This window comes from Zeugodacus cucurbitae, chromosome 5 (assembly GCF_028554725.1).
Source record: "Zeugodacus cucurbitae isolate PBARC_wt_2022May chromosome 5, idZeuCucr1.2, whole genome shotgun sequence".
Taxonomy (NCBI): Eukaryota; Metazoa; Arthropoda; class Insecta; order Diptera; family Tephritidae; genus Zeugodacus; species Zeugodacus cucurbitae.
This window is the reverse complement of record NC_071670.1, coordinates 69,373,331-69,389,731: the sequence shown is the minus strand read 5'-3', so window position 1 is coordinate 69,389,731 and position 16,401 is coordinate 69,373,331. Positions and strand designations below refer to the sequence as shown.

At 33.9% G+C, this 16,401-nt stretch overlaps 3 protein-coding genes across 26 annotated transcripts in view; all 3 read right to left on the bottom strand.

The window, feature by feature from the left end:
- Window positions 1–1,959: 1,959 nt before the first annotated feature.
- LOC105215568 (amyloid protein-binding protein 2) lies at window positions 1,960–6,584 on the bottom strand. The gene is made up of 7 exons (XM_011189558.3): window positions 5,604–6,584; window positions 4,815–5,185; window positions 4,508–4,735; window positions 4,341–4,442; window positions 3,152–3,647; window positions 2,877–3,054; window positions 1,960–2,805 (listed from the first exon to the last, which is right to left on the bottom strand). Exons 1-7 carry the CDS (start codon window positions 5,805–5,807, stop codon window positions 2,585–2,587), a joined length of 1,800 nt encoding a protein of 599 aa, XP_011187860.2. The 5' UTR covers window positions 5,808–6,584; the 3' UTR covers window positions 1,960–2,584.
- A 677-nt stretch (window positions 6,585–7,261) lies between these two features.
- Window positions 7,262–8,632, bottom strand: LOC105215567 (E3 ubiquitin-protein ligase MARCHF7). The gene is made up of 3 exons (XM_011189557.3): window positions 7,978–8,632; window positions 7,600–7,909; window positions 7,262–7,533 (listed from the first exon to the last, which is right to left on the bottom strand). Exons 1-3 carry the CDS (start codon window positions 8,221–8,223, stop codon window positions 7,391–7,393), a joined length of 699 nt encoding a protein of 232 aa, XP_011187859.1. The 5' UTR covers window positions 8,224–8,632; the 3' UTR covers window positions 7,262–7,390.
- Window positions 8,633–10,055: 1,423 nt separating this feature from the next.
- Window positions 10,056–16,401, bottom strand: part of LOC105215565 (smoothelin-like protein 1) — a 55,379-nt gene continuing 49,033 nt past the window's right edge. For 22 of the 24 annotated variants that reach the window (XM_011189544.3, XM_054231839.1, XM_054231843.1 and 19 more), the window contains 5 exons: window positions 14,519–14,596; window positions 14,332–14,437; window positions 12,961–13,114; window positions 10,953–11,104; window positions 10,056–10,882 (listed from right to left, as the gene is read on the bottom strand). In XM_011189544.3, the coding sequence (XP_011187846.2) occupies window positions 10,759–10,882; window positions 10,953–11,104; window positions 12,961–13,114; window positions 14,332–14,437; window positions 14,519–14,596 (614 nt within the window). In that variant the 3' untranslated portion in view covers window positions 10,056–10,758. The remainder of the gene's footprint in view (window positions 10,883–10,952; window positions 11,105–12,960; window positions 13,115–14,331; window positions 14,438–14,518; window positions 14,597–16,401) is intronic. The other 2 variants (XR_008471432.1, XR_008471433.1) reach the window with 1 other exon arrangement.

Sequence of the window (16,401 nt, the reverse complement as noted above, 5' to 3'; positions counted from 1 at the left end):
GGACCACTGCCACGCCCACAAAATGGTAATAACCGAAAAAACTTAAAAAGCTATAACTAAGCCATACATTAAGGTTAGGTTAGGTTGGTCACGCATAGACCAGTTATGGCCCTTTGCGATACCAGAATGGAGTGCCTTCACGTGTTCCCTGAGTAGTAGTCATCGTTCACGATGTCTGCGCCTGTCGTGAATTTTAATAGTTTATGAGGCTTCACTGACGATATCTCCTCTAACTTATCGTACTGTGGGGCCCCTAAGTACTAAAAACGCTGTCTCGCTAACGCAGGACAAACGCACAAGAGATGCTCCACTGTTTCCTTGGTGCCCCGCTCTTGACATTTTCCGCATTCCTCCCGATCTGACAGCCCCATTTTATAGGCATGTGCCGCTACAAGGCTGTGACCGGTAAGAATGCCAACCATGGTCCTACAGCCCTTTCTATCGAGCTCCAGTAGGAACCTTGTATATTTTTGATCTACCGCTTTGCACATGACCTTTGCAGTTTTACACCCCGGTAGATCCTTCCAGCGAGATATGATTCTTCTTGCCATGCACCTGTCTATGTCATCGTATAGAATGTGCATGGGTTTAGCGATGTTGATCATGTTTCCGGGAGACAGCTGTACTCTTGGTAATCCCGTCTACGATTTCGTTGCCTTCGATGCCTTTATGGCCTGGCACCCAGTAGAAGTGTAGCCTCATATTTCTGGCGACCCTCACCACTGCTGCCCTGCTGCTCAGGACACTTTTGGCCGATATTCGACACGAGGTTACTGCCTTGATTGCCGCTTGGCTGTCTACGTAGATATTAATTTTAGAGTATTGGCCTTGTGCGCTGGAGGCTAGCTCTGCTGCTTTCCAATAGCAAAGACCTCTGCTTGAAATATACTGCTGTACTACTAAAGTTATATCAAAGAAACTTTCTACAGTGGTTTCCTTAAGGTACAGTCCAAAAATGGAGAAAGTCGGATTATATCCACGCCCCCCTCTCATACGAAGGTTATGTTGAAAACTACTAAAATAGCTTTAATTCAGTAAAGAAAACCATCAGAAACCTTGAATTTCATTATAAAGATGGTACAGAAGTGCTGCACTTAAAATGGTATACAAAATTTTAAATGGGCGTAGTGCCTCCCACTTATGGGTCAAAAACCATATATCCGAAACTACTAGACCAATTTCAATGAAATTCGGTTCATAATATCTTTTTACCTTCCCAATGATATGTTGTGAAAATAGTCTAAATCGGTTCACAACTACGCCTACTTCCCATATGCCAGAACTCTGAAGTCGGTCTGAATAGTTTACTTTACAATATATAAAGTCTGTACTAGTGAAGATATCGGAACAGAACTTCGCTGAAATACTGTATTTAAAGAGTGCCATCACCCTTCTAAAAAAAAAAACGTCGAAATCGGTCCATAAGTTTTCAAGACCCTATCGAATATGAGGACCTTAGTACTTCTAACACATTTTTTACCGAAAATATAGTTAAGTCTCTCAGATATTTTGAGTGAATATGTTTCTTCTAATATGTCTCCGTGCCAAAAATTAGTGAAATCAAGTCATAACTTCATCTATCTCCCATATACTTAATATTAGGGTTTTCAAATTTTCAATTTATATTTATTTATATATATGCCGAATATGTAATCAAATTGTGTATTATATAATATAAATAAAGTTAAATAAATTAATTGCGAGAGTATAAAATGTTCGTGACACCCGAACTTAGCCCTTCCTGTTTTTAAAGTTTATTTTCAAAACCAATTACAACTCTGATTTAAGAATTCCACTATATGGCAAAATCTTCTTTCTGTGTATTGAACTCAACAATGTTTCCAGGGAGAAAAAAATGGTCCGGTACTTTTCGAAATATTAAGTTTTTATTATTTTCGAACATCAAACTTTGACCCCTTATAGCATTTGTCATATATAACACATTTTGACCATTTTATTAAGAGGATAGATTACTTAACAAAAATCCTATAATTATCTAAAAAAAAGGCTATTATCAAACATCGAAGACAAATTTTTCGATATTTCGAGGCTAACTTCGAAAATCTGAGAATATACGTCAATACCATCCCAGAAAAAATAGTTTGGTATAATACCCAGCAGATTTTTTATTGTATCTAAACACACATCTAAGGGAGTTGGCGATTCTTTTTTTTTATTGTACATCGTGATATAAAGACATGTAGAGATTTACACGTAAACTTAATTGGATGTAAATAAAGCAAATTTGTTTTTGAATAATAAACATAATTAAAATTTAAACTCATCATGTTATAATGCTAATGCTAATACTAAATAAATAAATACTATAACTTAATATTATTAATTATTATTATGAATAGAACAAAGCGGTCCTCTCATTTAGTTTTATCACAACACGAATCAATGTATTTATCTAACAAATACACTGCTATAGAAGCCACGAGTTGAAACTGGCGTAATTTCAATTTATAAAATCGTTGGTGTCATCCTCACTGTTATGCGCCACATATCCCGATGCAAGGCATTCAGCTGAGTAAACCCTGTCGATTCTGTCTATAAAGCCAGTAACAACTCGTGCTGATTGTCAATCCGATTCCGAATCCGTGTCAGACTCATGAAAATATGTAGCTTTAAGAAACTCTATGCACCAAAAGTCATTGCTGCCTTCGGACGAAGTCTTCCAACCCTGTGTAGTTGCTATAGCTGTCAATTGTTTGTGGTAGTCTTTATCAGGTGGATACAAATCGATTAAACCATCGTAAAAACGAGGCGATGCTGTAGATTCTTCTTCCAGTGCACGATCAGCTGGAAATCACAACGGTAACAAATTTTTATTGTAATATTCCAATTCATTTTCGTATTTGTAGCATACTTACATGCTTCAATGATGTTGAGGAACAACGGTTCCTTTTGCACCTTCAGCAGAATATCACGTTCCTCATTTGTTTTTTCTAAATAATTTTCCAAAACACGTAAGTCCTGGGCGTCCTTCTCAGAGCTACCCATCTCTGTCATTGTAATCCATACACACTTTGCAATGCTGCGTTTGGCATCCTAAATCGCAAAAACATATTTGAAATAATATTAATAAATAATATTGTAAACAACATTACAACATTAAAAGCTGAACTCATTGCATTTTGGCACTCACCTGATATTGTTTCGATGCTTGGTAAAGACGCGCTAATTCGAAATAGTTTTTTGCTGTTAATAAGTTCTGTTCACCTTCAAAACTCACACATAAGTTCAAAGACTCAATTTGTACATTCAAATACTTTTTGAAATCGTATTTTTTAGTCTTGTAATACCTTCTATATTTATCAAATGCAACTTCTGATTTAACCAATGACTTTAGACGAAAGACTGATGCAAGCAATAGGTTTGTTATCGAAAGTTCCTTAGACAACACTTCGAACGCGCTGTCTACAAGGCCGTTAGATCTATGTTTCTGCAGATAGTATGCATTAGCGAGCGCAGCCTTCGTCAAACCCATGAGAAAACTATCGCGTGGTAGTTTGTTAAGTCGAATTTTATTAACCTCAGTGTAAATCTCAACGGCGCGTTCGACTTTATCGTAAATGAGCAGAAAGTACGCGTAATCGAACATAACATCGGCATATTTTAAATGATTACGTCCAAACACATTCCTACAAAGAAATGGGAAATGGAAATAAGAAATGGAAACGAAAAATGAATTTTGATGGTATGAATATTATATGTATATTCTATTTCATTACACTATACGGCAATATGGACTTTTTTTCCGGGAATTGGTAGAAAATATTTTTTTCCAGGAGAATGAGTCAGAACCAAAAAAATTGTATTCTTCGATTCTCGAAGTTAGGCTCCAAAATCGAATTATTTGAATTCGAAGTTCGAAAAAGGACTTTTTAAAACTATTATTATTGGTTACATAATACAACTACTAAAAATTCCAAAATATGGATGTAATCTACATTTTCCTTTTAACTCAATGATGTATGAAACTTTTCCGTCAAGCTTATATGGCAGATGCTATGAAAGGTTAAAGTTTGATCTTCGAAAAGAACAATAAAAAATGTATATCAAAATAAAAATACTGGACCTCTTTCTTATAACATCTATTATATAAGCTTACCGAAAAAGGTTTGTATACCATTGAATTAAGAAGATTTTTTTTTGGAATTTTCACTAGCTATATCCTGTACCTTTATCGAACTTCGAATTCAAATATTTCGAATTTGGATGCTAACTTCGAAAATCGAAGAATACACTCTTTTACATATGACTCAATTTCCCGGAAAAAATTAGTTTGGTCCAATACCCAGCCGAATCTTGTACAGTCTTGTTATTAAACTTACTCTGCCATGGAGATGGCTTGCTTGATCAGCATACATGCCGTGCGGTATTCACGCACGGCCATGCACGCTTTCGCTGTATTTCGTAGTGCATCCACCACAATCCTGCAATTATGTATTTTATAATCATTAATAGGCAAAAATATTTCGAATATTATATATGTACATACCTCTTCGGCATAGATTCGCTCAAATATTGCATGGCCATGGTGCTGAATTCATAGGCTTTTTCGAATTTATGCCGCGTTAAATGGAACGCCGAAGTCTGTGTAAAGATTTGGACAGTTAACGTATCTGGTAAATATTCATAATCAGATTCACCAAGAATTTCCCCTATTTTTTCTAAGGTGCGTGAGGCAGCATAAGTATCCCATATCGATGTTTCGCAATATAAGCGTCTGTAATGAAATGCAAAACAAGTGAAATCGATTAAATTTTTTACATTTACATATAATTTTCTATGGACGCATTCATTACCTTTGCAGACAGTCCAAATATTGTATCGTTTTGGAATCACTCTCTGCCATTAGACTGATTTTCTCTGCCACAAATGTCAATACTTTTATACTCTCTTGCATAAAACCATTTTCACATAGAAAGGAACCCAATCTCAAACCGAATTTAACAAGTTCGGAGTAAAGCGATCGTCTCAGGCCTGCTGGTTTGTGCCAGTGTAAGGCGAAACTAGCTGGCAATTTCTTCATGTAAGCAGGGCTCTTATTATTCGCGAATGTCAAGCACATAAAAAGCTTACTCGTTGATCGCTCATCCTGCAGTAAGCTATCCAGTATGTTGAGATTGTCAAGTTGCTTCATCACTAACTCATTGAATTCGTCCGTCATGGTCATCTGAAACATTATTTAATCATTTCGATATAGTGTTACTGATATATAATACTTATAAAAGATAAGTTGTTAAATATATTCTCATTTGTATGAAACAATTTTTTTTTTAATTTTTTCGAAATAAAATTTAGTATAATTAAACTAATATTAGAAACTGAAAGCTGAACAAGCTGATCTGTTCGAAAGATTCAAATTAACGAGCTTTATGAGTACATATATAATACATAAGAACTTTATTCCAGTGCAAACTGCAGAGCTTTAAGAAAGCTTAAAGTATAAAAAATAGTTTTGAGTTGGTTTAGGTTTTTCAAACTAAAGACTTAACATTTATTTTTAGTGAGTTTCTGCGTCAAGTAAATCACTATGCAACTTATATTATATATTATTTCGAATTTTCTTTCTTCGTGACAGTTAAACTTACTTCGTATAAAATTTCAGCAACAAGTGTTGTCGGCATGAATTCGAACTTCCACATTTCCTTCAATGAAGGGGGAATGAATTTTACAGTAAGTGCTAACGGTTCATCCTCTTTCACTACGATATAGTCGTTTGTGAGGTATTTCATGAAACTATCTAAACTTTGTTTGTACAATGTAGCTGGCGATTTAAAGGTCTGCTCTGCCATTATCAAATAATTATGTTTTTCACTACACTTGCCACCAAAAGAGTTCACCGTTTTTTCTTTACTTTCTGCTTCTTTAAGATTTAAACGAACTTAAATTCAAGTTCAAGCTATAACCATTAGGTCAAAAATAATTAACCGCGAAAATCAAAACAAACACAAAATTTACACAGCACCGAAATACGAAAATTGTTTTAGAAATATTTATATCCGAACCAAGCAAGCGTCGGAAACCTACTGAAGGGTTTTGTACCTCCGTGGAGAGTCTTCAACAACGGCGTTGCCACATAAAGTGAGAGCAGGTAAATAAATAAGTGTAGTGTTAACGCTTAAACATAATTTAATAGCGTTGCCACCTAATCATAAAATACTAGGTTGTTAGAAGTTTTAGTGTGTGACACTTTCTCTAATCGCAATCAATGGAATAATTTGTATTTTATGTTGTTGTAGGTCTACAACTTCCGCCGTTTTCCAATCAATGTCTCTAGGCACTCAAGCACTGGTCGATGAAATCGATTTTTTTATATCGTTCTTGGACATTTTTGTCAACATTCACCCAACAAAATATTTGTAGAGATCTGTTTGCATCCCAAACTTATTCTCAACTGAAAATGTCACTTTTTGAGCCGAATTCTCGACATTTGCGGGAAATTTGGCTTTTCTTTTTTAATTCCAAGAAAAGTGCGGCTGAGGCTCATCGACATTCGTAACCGTTTTTATACAAAAAAACTTAAATTTACAAAAAAACGCCGGAAGCAAAGTTGTAGACCTAATATTAAAATATATAATTCTATAACAGTTTTAACTATAACAGATATGTATGTATTTTCAAATAAAATTTTTTAAAACTTCTATTTTTGCTTGTCTTTAAGCAATATTTGTAGAAAAAGCATTCTTGAATAATAAAATAATAATAATAATAATAATACCAGCGTAAAATGTCAATTTAAGGCAACCCCTAACGCAGTCAACAAATTAAAACATATGGTAACTTTCTTCGGAGATAATCCTTGCAGACACCATCTGTATGTGTGTATATTCCACTGTAGAACTAATCCCTTTCAAACACTTTGTAAATGATGACATTCGTACCTGCCCGTGCCATTTAAATGCTGAAGAAAAGCATACACATATGTACATATAAAAGTCATTTCTATTGTAATCCTTGCCACTTTGGCTACCTGCAGATCTTAACATGTGGTTAAGCGTGTCTATATATGCACAAAAAATGTTCAAATAACCACTTATCAAATTTAGTAATTATATATTATATAACAATAATTGAGCTTTTTCTGGGTATAGAATCAAATACAGTATTTGCTAAAAGCATTTCTGGTAGTATTTATCGCATGCGATAAATTGCCGATCAAGCTACGCAAGCGCTTAAATGTATGCAATGCATTAAGCCGCTATGTGCGGATTTTGAAACCACTTCAAATATGCTAATAAAAAACGCATTTGGCAAGGAACGCTCTCATCGTGATTTTCTCTTTATTTACTACTTTATACAATTTTTGTCTAATACATTTTTATATTTCGAATACTCGAGTGTTTTCAAACTATTCGTTTGCATTGCATTGGTCACTTCAGAAGACATCAAAATATTCACTGTCCACCTCGATGATTGTGAAGTTCTCCTGGTTGCCAAACATCCACCACTGATGCAATATGTTTCGAATAATCAGAAAGCGCGTTGTTATGAACTCAAAGAAGTGGAAGAAGAGCGCACCTAAGTCAAGAAGTGAATGTTATACGCTTGATACTCTTAACTAAATTGTGGGCCTTAGTTACATACTTGATGTCAGAAGCGCGCATGAAGCCACCATCACTTCCTGCACCGTCAAATGTTCGTTGGGACTCGCGTTAATGTTGTCCATGCAAATTAGTACCTGCTGCAGGACGACATGAGCCAGCGGCAGCAGCGACACGCTGAATAGTAGATGCTTCATGATGGCACCGCCACAACGCGCGCACAACAGCGCGTTCAGCATGCGGCGCACGTTCAGCTTCTCATCCGGCACATCGAACGGTGTGTTGCATATCTCACAGCGCGTATCACGTCGATGCAAAATCCAACGCTTCAAGCAAGGCATGTGCACGAACCCCTAAAACGAACGCACATTTTGAACAGTCAGCCGTCAGATAATCATAATATTGTTTAGCGAACGCTTACCACACTGCCGCGACACTGGCAGGGACAGCGCGACAACTGCATGTCGCTACGATTGCAACGGCATATGCGACAAGCATTGCCGAACTCATTCGTCGATTGTATGGTTGTAATCGACTTGCACTCGTCCACCGCATTGAGCGATGTAATGGAGTTGGCATTGAGTGCCGCTGTTGGACCGGCTAATTGTTCTGTTGTCACCACACTGTTGAATAGACGTATGGCCGTCGCCTCCGATAGTCCTTGCATGCCGCTGGTCCTTAGTCTTATTGCTGGGAATGTCGCTGAAGTCGATGGTAGCGATGAGAGGGCGCCGAAGGGCGTTGTCCGTGATCGCGGCAGCAAAGACTGGGGTGGAGGCGGCGGCTGTGGCGGTGCTGGTGGTGGTGGTATTGATGCCGAAACTGGAGTCGGTGTTTGTGGAACTGCGACAAAAGAGGAAGAACACGTAGTATCTGGAGGCGCCGGCTGCTGCAGCTTGAGGCTTTCAAATAAAAAACTGCTCTACTCAATCAACGGTTAATTTTGCTTGAATTTCCTAGGAATTTCATACTAAACGAATTTTAATGTATTTTTTTCATTTATTTCGATGTGAAGTGACAACGCCAAGAGCTTCAAAATCAAAGAAATAATTTATGCTGACAGTGGATTGTAAGCAGTAGGCTTTTGTGGGAGTGTGAAATGTGTGAATGCTGGCGATAATGGGAAATATAATATATTATAAAAAAATATTTGAAATGTAATATTTGAGTAATACTTTGGGGAAAAACTAACTGACGTTTGCAAGAAAGACAACATTATCTTGAACACTTTTAGTTTCATTACATTAAATAAGATAGCTTTCACTTCGTAAGTGAAATATAAAAATAATCGATCACATCCAGATTGATACGCTTGCTTCCTGTCGAGAAAAAATACATGTTTAAAAGTATCGATCAAATTGGTGAAATAAAATTCGGAAAATGTAAAACTATCAGCAACTCTGCTCATGATTCTTATACGCTCGCAACATGTTGCAAAGAGAGTACTATAGTTTTGTACACCTAAACAGCTGCACTAAGATTAGTATAAAAATAGACAAGGGCAATAACGCCGCCCACTTATGGGTCAAAAACCCTCAGGAACTACTCGGCCAAATTCAACGAATAACATTATTTTGCATCCCAATGTTATCCGTTCACAACCACGCCTATTTCCCATATACCACAAATTTTAATTACATCTGACTATAACTTTTGAAGGCCCCACATATCGAACATGAGGACCTCAGTACTTGTGGCCAATTTTTTCCCGAAAGTATCGCTAAATCTCTCAGATATTCTAAAGAAATTCAGTGAAGAGATAGTATGTCTCTGAGCAAAAAATGGGCAAAATCAGGTCAACACTTCCTCTAGCCCCCCATATGTGGAAGAAGACATAGTTCAGCGAATGAACAGATAGCGGCTACGCTGGCTAGGTCATGTTGTCCGAATGGACGAAAACACTCCAACCCTGAAAGTGTTCGATGCAGTACCCGCCGTAGGAAGCCGAGGAAGACCTGGTGGGACCAGGTAGAGAGCGACCTGGTTACACCTGGAATCTCCAACTGGAGCCGAACTGCGAAGGAAAGAGAGGGGTGGCGCGCTCTCATCGATTCGGCTATAACCGGCTAAACGGTTCAACGCCAATCACATACATACATACAATTAAATTGAGTTTACTAACCTCAACGCAAAATATATGCTTTTAAATAAAAATGCGTTCTCATTTTTATTTTTTGTAGCTTGAAAATGTTAATTCTTTTATTCTCATAGCAACAATTAGTATATACAAAAACAAATATATATATGTATATGTGTTGTTTGAAACAGAATTATATAAAAATCGTAAAGTTAGATTCCCATAAATAATCTTTAATATTTTAATTTAATATCGCACAAATTTAACATACATTTATATGCTGCTGAGAAATCATTATTATTTTTTTTTGTCGTAATCATCAATTAAGCATGAGATAAGATTGCATTTGTTTTAAGTTAGTGAGTGTATTTGTGTTATTCACGATTCCATAGCATAATTCAAATAAAAAGATCATTTGTATGTACGAGTATGTATTTTGGGGTGTGTGTGTGTATATTTATTGAAGTATAAACATAATGTTAGCATATATTTATGTATGTAGTAGGCATGCTGCCGTTTGCAGTATATCGAAACGTACGTATGTATTTAGTCATAAAAAGTTAAATATAATATATTTAGTATCAATAACATAGTTTGCTCCTTCAACATTTTACAATTAAGAAGACTTTTTTTTTGTTTTTACAAATTCACGCTTTTCTGTGCCAACAACAATAGATTGTCAAATAGAAATGTAGACATAGTACAAATGTAAATTCTGTGGACAATTTGAATTGTCTAATTAATGTGTAATTAACTGTTTTCTGTTTATGCATAGCAAAGCTACACACGAACCAAATCGAAAAAGTAGTAAAATCGGTTTGTGATTTGCACAATTCACTTTTAACATTTATATAACCAATAAATTAAAAAACAAATTTTGCAGTAATATTTTTTTAGTGAAAATGTTTAAACGCTGTAAACGCTCGTAGTGCCCTAACCATTTATGTATTTCGGCTTATTTTTAGTAAAGTCAACGCTTTTGGTGTGCGGCATCGACATGGCATTGGTGGATTAGTATTTATGGATTATTTGTGGTTGTTTGGTGACCGGATTAAGAGTTCTGGATGTCGAAGTTGTTGTTTCGTTGTGATTTTTTTTTTAATTTAAATCGCATAAAGCGTTTTTTTACTGGCAATTACGGAAGCGACGGTAGATGCTTTGCACGTAGATGAAAACACACTTCCAGTCGGGTCGTTTCATCTCTACCATATCCTCGACATCGAGTAGTGGCGCTATGCCGGCTTTCTCACTGCAACATAAGAATTTATATGTAAGTATGCAGTAATTGCATATCAATAGTTCAGTTCAGTTGTACTTACTCGGCCACAGTGAAAGCTAATTCAAAATTCTGTCTTCGGTTTTTAGGTGTTAATTTACTATAATCGAAGGCATCTGGCAAGAAATGATGTATTAGAGCACAAAATGCTAAACCATCTGACCAGCTGGCACTAAAGTTAGTTATTTGGACGTTCTGCAAGAGAGTTGATAGATTTTAATAAACGTGCGATTACGTAAGTTTTCAAATACAACACAAAACAATAACAACAAATAGAGCAAATAAGCGCTAAAAATCTTTGAAAAATAAATAAATAAAAATAAAATAGATTATAACAGCAATTATGCGCAAATTAAAATATATATAGTAAATATTAAAGTATTAAAGCTTATTAAATATGAAGGAAAAAATAAAAATATTTAAAAAAATATATACATCCTTAAGTACGTTGAACAATATATAATTTATAAAACTCAGTAGCATTAGTATATAAATAATATAAATATTTATTATATTGCGTAGAATGACATGCGTATAAAAAATAAAATATTTGAAAATTTGAAAGCATTAGCAACTCTGCTTGATTTATACATACAATTTAAACATAATATTTAAGTTAGGTTAGTTCGATTGTATGACTGTTCCCCAGAAGGAAACGCAGTTGAACTTTAAGAGACAACCCTTTGTGAAGGCAGGATCATTTCCTTTGATTACATATTAAGATTCGATAAAGAGCCCTGAACGTACTATAAATCCGCAGAGATTTTTCACTTCTACATCCGCTATTTTGTTATTCAAAAAAGTGAGATCCAAGAAATGTTTGTCTTGATCTCGCAAATGTTTCCATCTCGTCCTCTTCTAGACAATTTATACAGTTAGATTCCGTCAAGGTTTTTAATCTAACACCGTGGATTCCGATGAGACAATAATCAGTTAGAACCCTTATGATTAAGGATAGATAAACTGTGCTAAAAGCGAAGAGCTCCGTAGACCTTCAGCGAATCATCTTTATCAGCTGAGGTCCAACCTTCTAGTAGTAAACCACATACGTAACGGTACTCTTAGTTGTTCCCATGCTACGGGGTGGGCACTAATACATTAAAATAATAAGGAAATATTTGAGCTTTTACTAGCAATAATTTCAACAGTCCATTTATTAATTTTTTGGTAACTTCTTTAAAGCTATTTCGCTATATTTTAATTCTCAAATTTTAAAGTGAAATGACAGCTAATCTGTTGTGATAGTTAAAATACACCATCGGTTTTGACAAATTGAGAGCCCAAAGTGACAACTGTCAAGGAAAAAACAGCTGATCTGAATGTCTGGAACTCATTATTTTAGTCGCTTAATGTGTAGAGCAGATCATTAAAAAAAAAATCCTGCAAAGTGTTGTAGGCATAGTACTCTTATATGTCGAATTGCACCTTCTCTATTCTTCTTTATTCTCGAATTATATTGGTGCAAGCAAATTTTGAGGTTAGAAACAGACAGCAGCAAGTGGTTATAATTGAAAACCAATTAATATCAAGAAGTAAAGATTTATTAATAAAATGTTGAAAAATTTGAAACACAAATAATTCTTCGGGAAACTTGCAAGTTTTTCTTTATTTCTATTATTTTTAGGATATTTTTCCATACTTTTTGCGAGTGCCAGTATAATATTTCTTAGAATTCTTTGCTGAGTATTCTTTATACTATTGTATTTCAACTAATAAATAATGAATTGAAAGCTGATTGGTCACTATATATAGAATTAGTATGAATGAACATGGCAAATGCTTATATATATATTTACATTACTTATTTTTTATAAATATAGCGTATTAGTTGTTTACTCAAAGCCTGCAAAGTTATTGCAATTTTATTGAAGCCTTTGTTAGCGACCGCTAGCTGGTCGTTTTCTTAGAAATACAATTGCATTTTCTGCAGCGCAATTTTGCTAGTAAAAAATTGTAGAACATATAGCGAGAAAAAATGATTGCAGCGATTATTTTTAATTTTAATTTTTTTTGTTTTGTTTTTTTTTTTCGTTTGACATTAAAAGTGATACCTCATATTCCTGTGTTTTCGATTGGCACCACTGCAGAAGTTGCTCCTTCACAGTGGCGGCGCGTGCATTTAATGCCGGATCAGTAAATTGGAATATACGTGCGGAACCAGAAGGTGAGGCTGTGCCCCCGGGAGTGGTGGGTGTTGTCGGTGATCTGAACAAAGGGTTTTAACATTTTTTAAGCAACATTGTAGCAAATTTGAAAAATGTTCGCTAGAGAGATTAGTTCTACTTGGTTGGTTGGTTGGTTTCGTCTTCGACTAACATACTATTAAAGAATTTTCGATTTTATTTCTTGCATACAATGGTTCGGTTAATTCAAAATAGAATATCTACGAAAACTGGCACTAAGTTGTGAGGGTGTTTTGTAGAAATTTTAGCAATTTTAATTGGCTGCAAGAGTATACATACATACATACTGAGAAGTAGTGTATTGAGCATAGAAGGGTCTGAAGTTAAAGTAAACTCTTTTTAAATTGTTTGAGTTTTTGTGTGGGTTTTTGTTTACAAAATTCAAAAAAATTTAACTAAAAATTGTTGTTTTCGATATTAATCTTTCGTGTGTTTTGTCTTAGAATTATTCTTACAAATATTAGTATTGTTGTTGATATTGTGACATATTGTTTTATAAGAAAATTACGCATACCATCACCTTACTTTTCGTATAAATTAATTCGTATTTGCTTGTACTATAATATATGATATGTATGTCATTTATAGATTTCCTTCACCACCTGATTTTAATTATAGTATTAAATAGTATGTCATATGAACTCTGTTTACATTCTGAAACACTAATATTAGTCATGAGGATTCCAGATACGATTTAAAATACGTCTTATATATTTCGAAATAATTATATAGTTTAAAAAATTAATAAAATTTTGTTCTTAGAGCCAAACCGATTGGCCGTGTAATTTGAGTCGCTGACTTGAATTATAAATAAGCCCTGGATCGGTTCAGTATTATCAATCATATACTTGTCAATTATGATGTCAGAAAAAAATATTTTATATTATTATATACATACGTAAGCTGTTTGCGATTCACCAACACTTTTAGAGTAGCAAATCGCACAAACAACTGGTATAAATCTGGTATAATAAATTAGATTCGCTCGTAATAATAATATCGCTTTTATCAGTTGTTTATATATTTTCACGAGTATATTGGAGTTTCTAAAAAGTTAAAGTTGACTTCTAAAAGCTCAAACATAAAATGGTGATTTTCCTTTAGATTTTAGTCGGTTTAAGTTTAAACTTAAACTTTACGTATGTATATATATAAATTTATTTTTTCTCGACATATTCTTATCTTTATCTAATTATACGTTGTACAGAATAATATAAATAATAAGAAATAATTTCTTACTTTGGGGATTGTTGTGAGTTCTGTTTGTCCAGTTGACGGAATTTCGCAAACGGTGAAACTGGCTTCGCTGCTGAGTTGCTAGCGCCAGTTACTGTGCGTGTTGTAACTGCAAGAAAAATATGTAAATTTTATTTTAGTAAAATGAAAAGCAAAAACCTCTTTAAAAATGTGTATGAAATTTATTTACCTTTTGTTGTTGTGGTGACAACAGCGCCATCCTTTTCCTTAGTTTCCGTTTTCTCGGTGGTCGATGTAGCTTGTTGCTCTGTAGTGGTGAGTATTTGAAGAAATTATATTTGTTTGTGTTTTGCATGGAATTTTAATTTTTTGTTTTTGTTTTATGTCGGTTTGAAGCATTTGTAAAGCACAAAAATAGCACAAAAAATACAGAAAAAAGAGAACAAAAATATGTAGCATGCGTTAATTAAATCTGTCTGTATATAATAATAATTTCGTGTAAAACAAATTGTATAGTATATAAAAAGCGCTCTATAATTCATTGGATACACGCATAAGAATTGTAAAAGGTAACAAAAAAAAAAAAATAAAATAAAAATGTTAAGTCAACATTTAATTATATACATACATAGTTTTAAAAATATTCATATACATATGTACATACATATATGCAAAGTAAAGTTGATAATTTTTATACGTGAATCCATTAAATAATATTTTAGTAATGTTCTTCAATAAAAAAGCCAATTTATTGCAACTACTTTCAACAGACTAATTGGACAAAACAATTTTCTAATTAAATAAACAATTTGTTAGGGTCTTCTAAGTGGACAAACACAATGTTATATCATACACAAAATTCTCCTTAAAACGCTTTATAAACAAAGTTACCACATGTCGGATCATCTATTACATTATTTTCCTTTGCGTAGTCTTCTTAAATAATAATAACGTTTTAAAAATATTTCAAAGCATTCTGGAGCCCAGTATGCGTGAATAATATTCAAAACACAAATGCTTCAACTTATTTACAAGCAAAAAAATCCAGAAACGCTATGTCAATACGGTTGCAGCCTCCAAAATTCCTCACAATTTTTGTAATATTTTATAAAAATTTTCATAAAACGTGTTTTGACCAATGAAACCGAAAATAATACACGATTCATGTAATATAAAATTGACAAAATCTACAAAAGGTACGAAAATCATTGCAAAAAAATAAAATAAAAATTTTCGTAATTTTCGAAAAAATTTGAATTGAAAATTTAAAAGGTAAAGCCACAAACTAGAAACCAAACCAATTAAACTTTAAGTTTAATTAATATACAAATTATAAATATTAGTGAAAAGTTGGATTTTGATTCTAAACCACTTGAGTTCATTGATGAAAAAACAATTGTCAACATTGATACACATAAATAAATATATTATCTTGTGATATATGTATGTACTAAACATCAAATTCGATACAAATACAAAAACTTTTCAAAAATGTATTTTCCATTTTTTTTTTTTCAAAATCTTCCTGCATTATAGCGACGCCAAACGAACACAAACATACACACACAAATGAGGAAAACGAAACTTCACGTATTTTGTATACATCCCCCAACAATAAAATAGCATGAAATATAAACTGAAGTCAAAAAATCGCATGCAAGAACGAGCGAAAATCAACGAATGGATAATATATGTAATAATGTGCAAATGTATGTGTAATATACAAAGGACAAAGGCCAAGTTTGAATATAACACGAGTTTAAGCGCAGCGAGTAACAAGCAACGAGTAATCGTGTCAAAAGCAACGATTTGTATTCGTTGCATATACAAAAATGCATGCGTTCAAAGCAGTTCGTCAGTCGTGTTGCAAAATACACTCGTTCACACTTTCAAAAATATTTTCAAACAAAAAATCTTTTATGTAAAAAGGTAAGTAAAAGTCCTCTCGTACAGTAGCGGTACGCCGTCTATATATGTACAAATGTTGCGCGTGTAAGTATATGGTTTATGTGTATTTACAGAAGGAGGGACAACATGGTTGTATTATTATTACAAAAAACAGATGATTAAACATTAGTGGCTTTTTAGCTAAATCCAACACTGATAAACTCT

Coding starts and splice junctions, on each gene's coding strand:
- LOC105215568 (XM_011189558.3), bottom strand. CDS start 5,807: ATGGCAGAGCAGACCTTTAAATCGCCAGCTACATTGTACAAACAAAGT. Junction 4,736..4,814: donor TATTTGGACTGTCTGCAAAG/GTAATGAATGCG, acceptor ATTTCATTACAG/ACGCTTATATTGCGAAACAT. Junction 2,806..2,876: donor CCTCAACATCATTGAAGCAT/GTAAGTATGCTA, acceptor TGTGATTTCCAG/CTGATCGTGCACTGGAAGAA.
- LOC105215567 (XM_011189557.3), bottom strand. CDS start 8,223: ATGCAAGGACTATCGGAGGCGACGGCCATACGTCTATTCAACAGTGTG. Junction 7,910..7,977: donor GCCAGTGTCGCGGCAGTGTG/GTAAGCGTTCGC, acceptor CGTTCGTTTTAG/GGGTTCGTGCACATGCCTTG. Junction 7,534..7,599: donor ATGCGCGCTTCTGACATCAA/GTATGTAACTAA, acceptor TTCTTGACTTAG/GTGCGCTCTTCTTCCACTTC.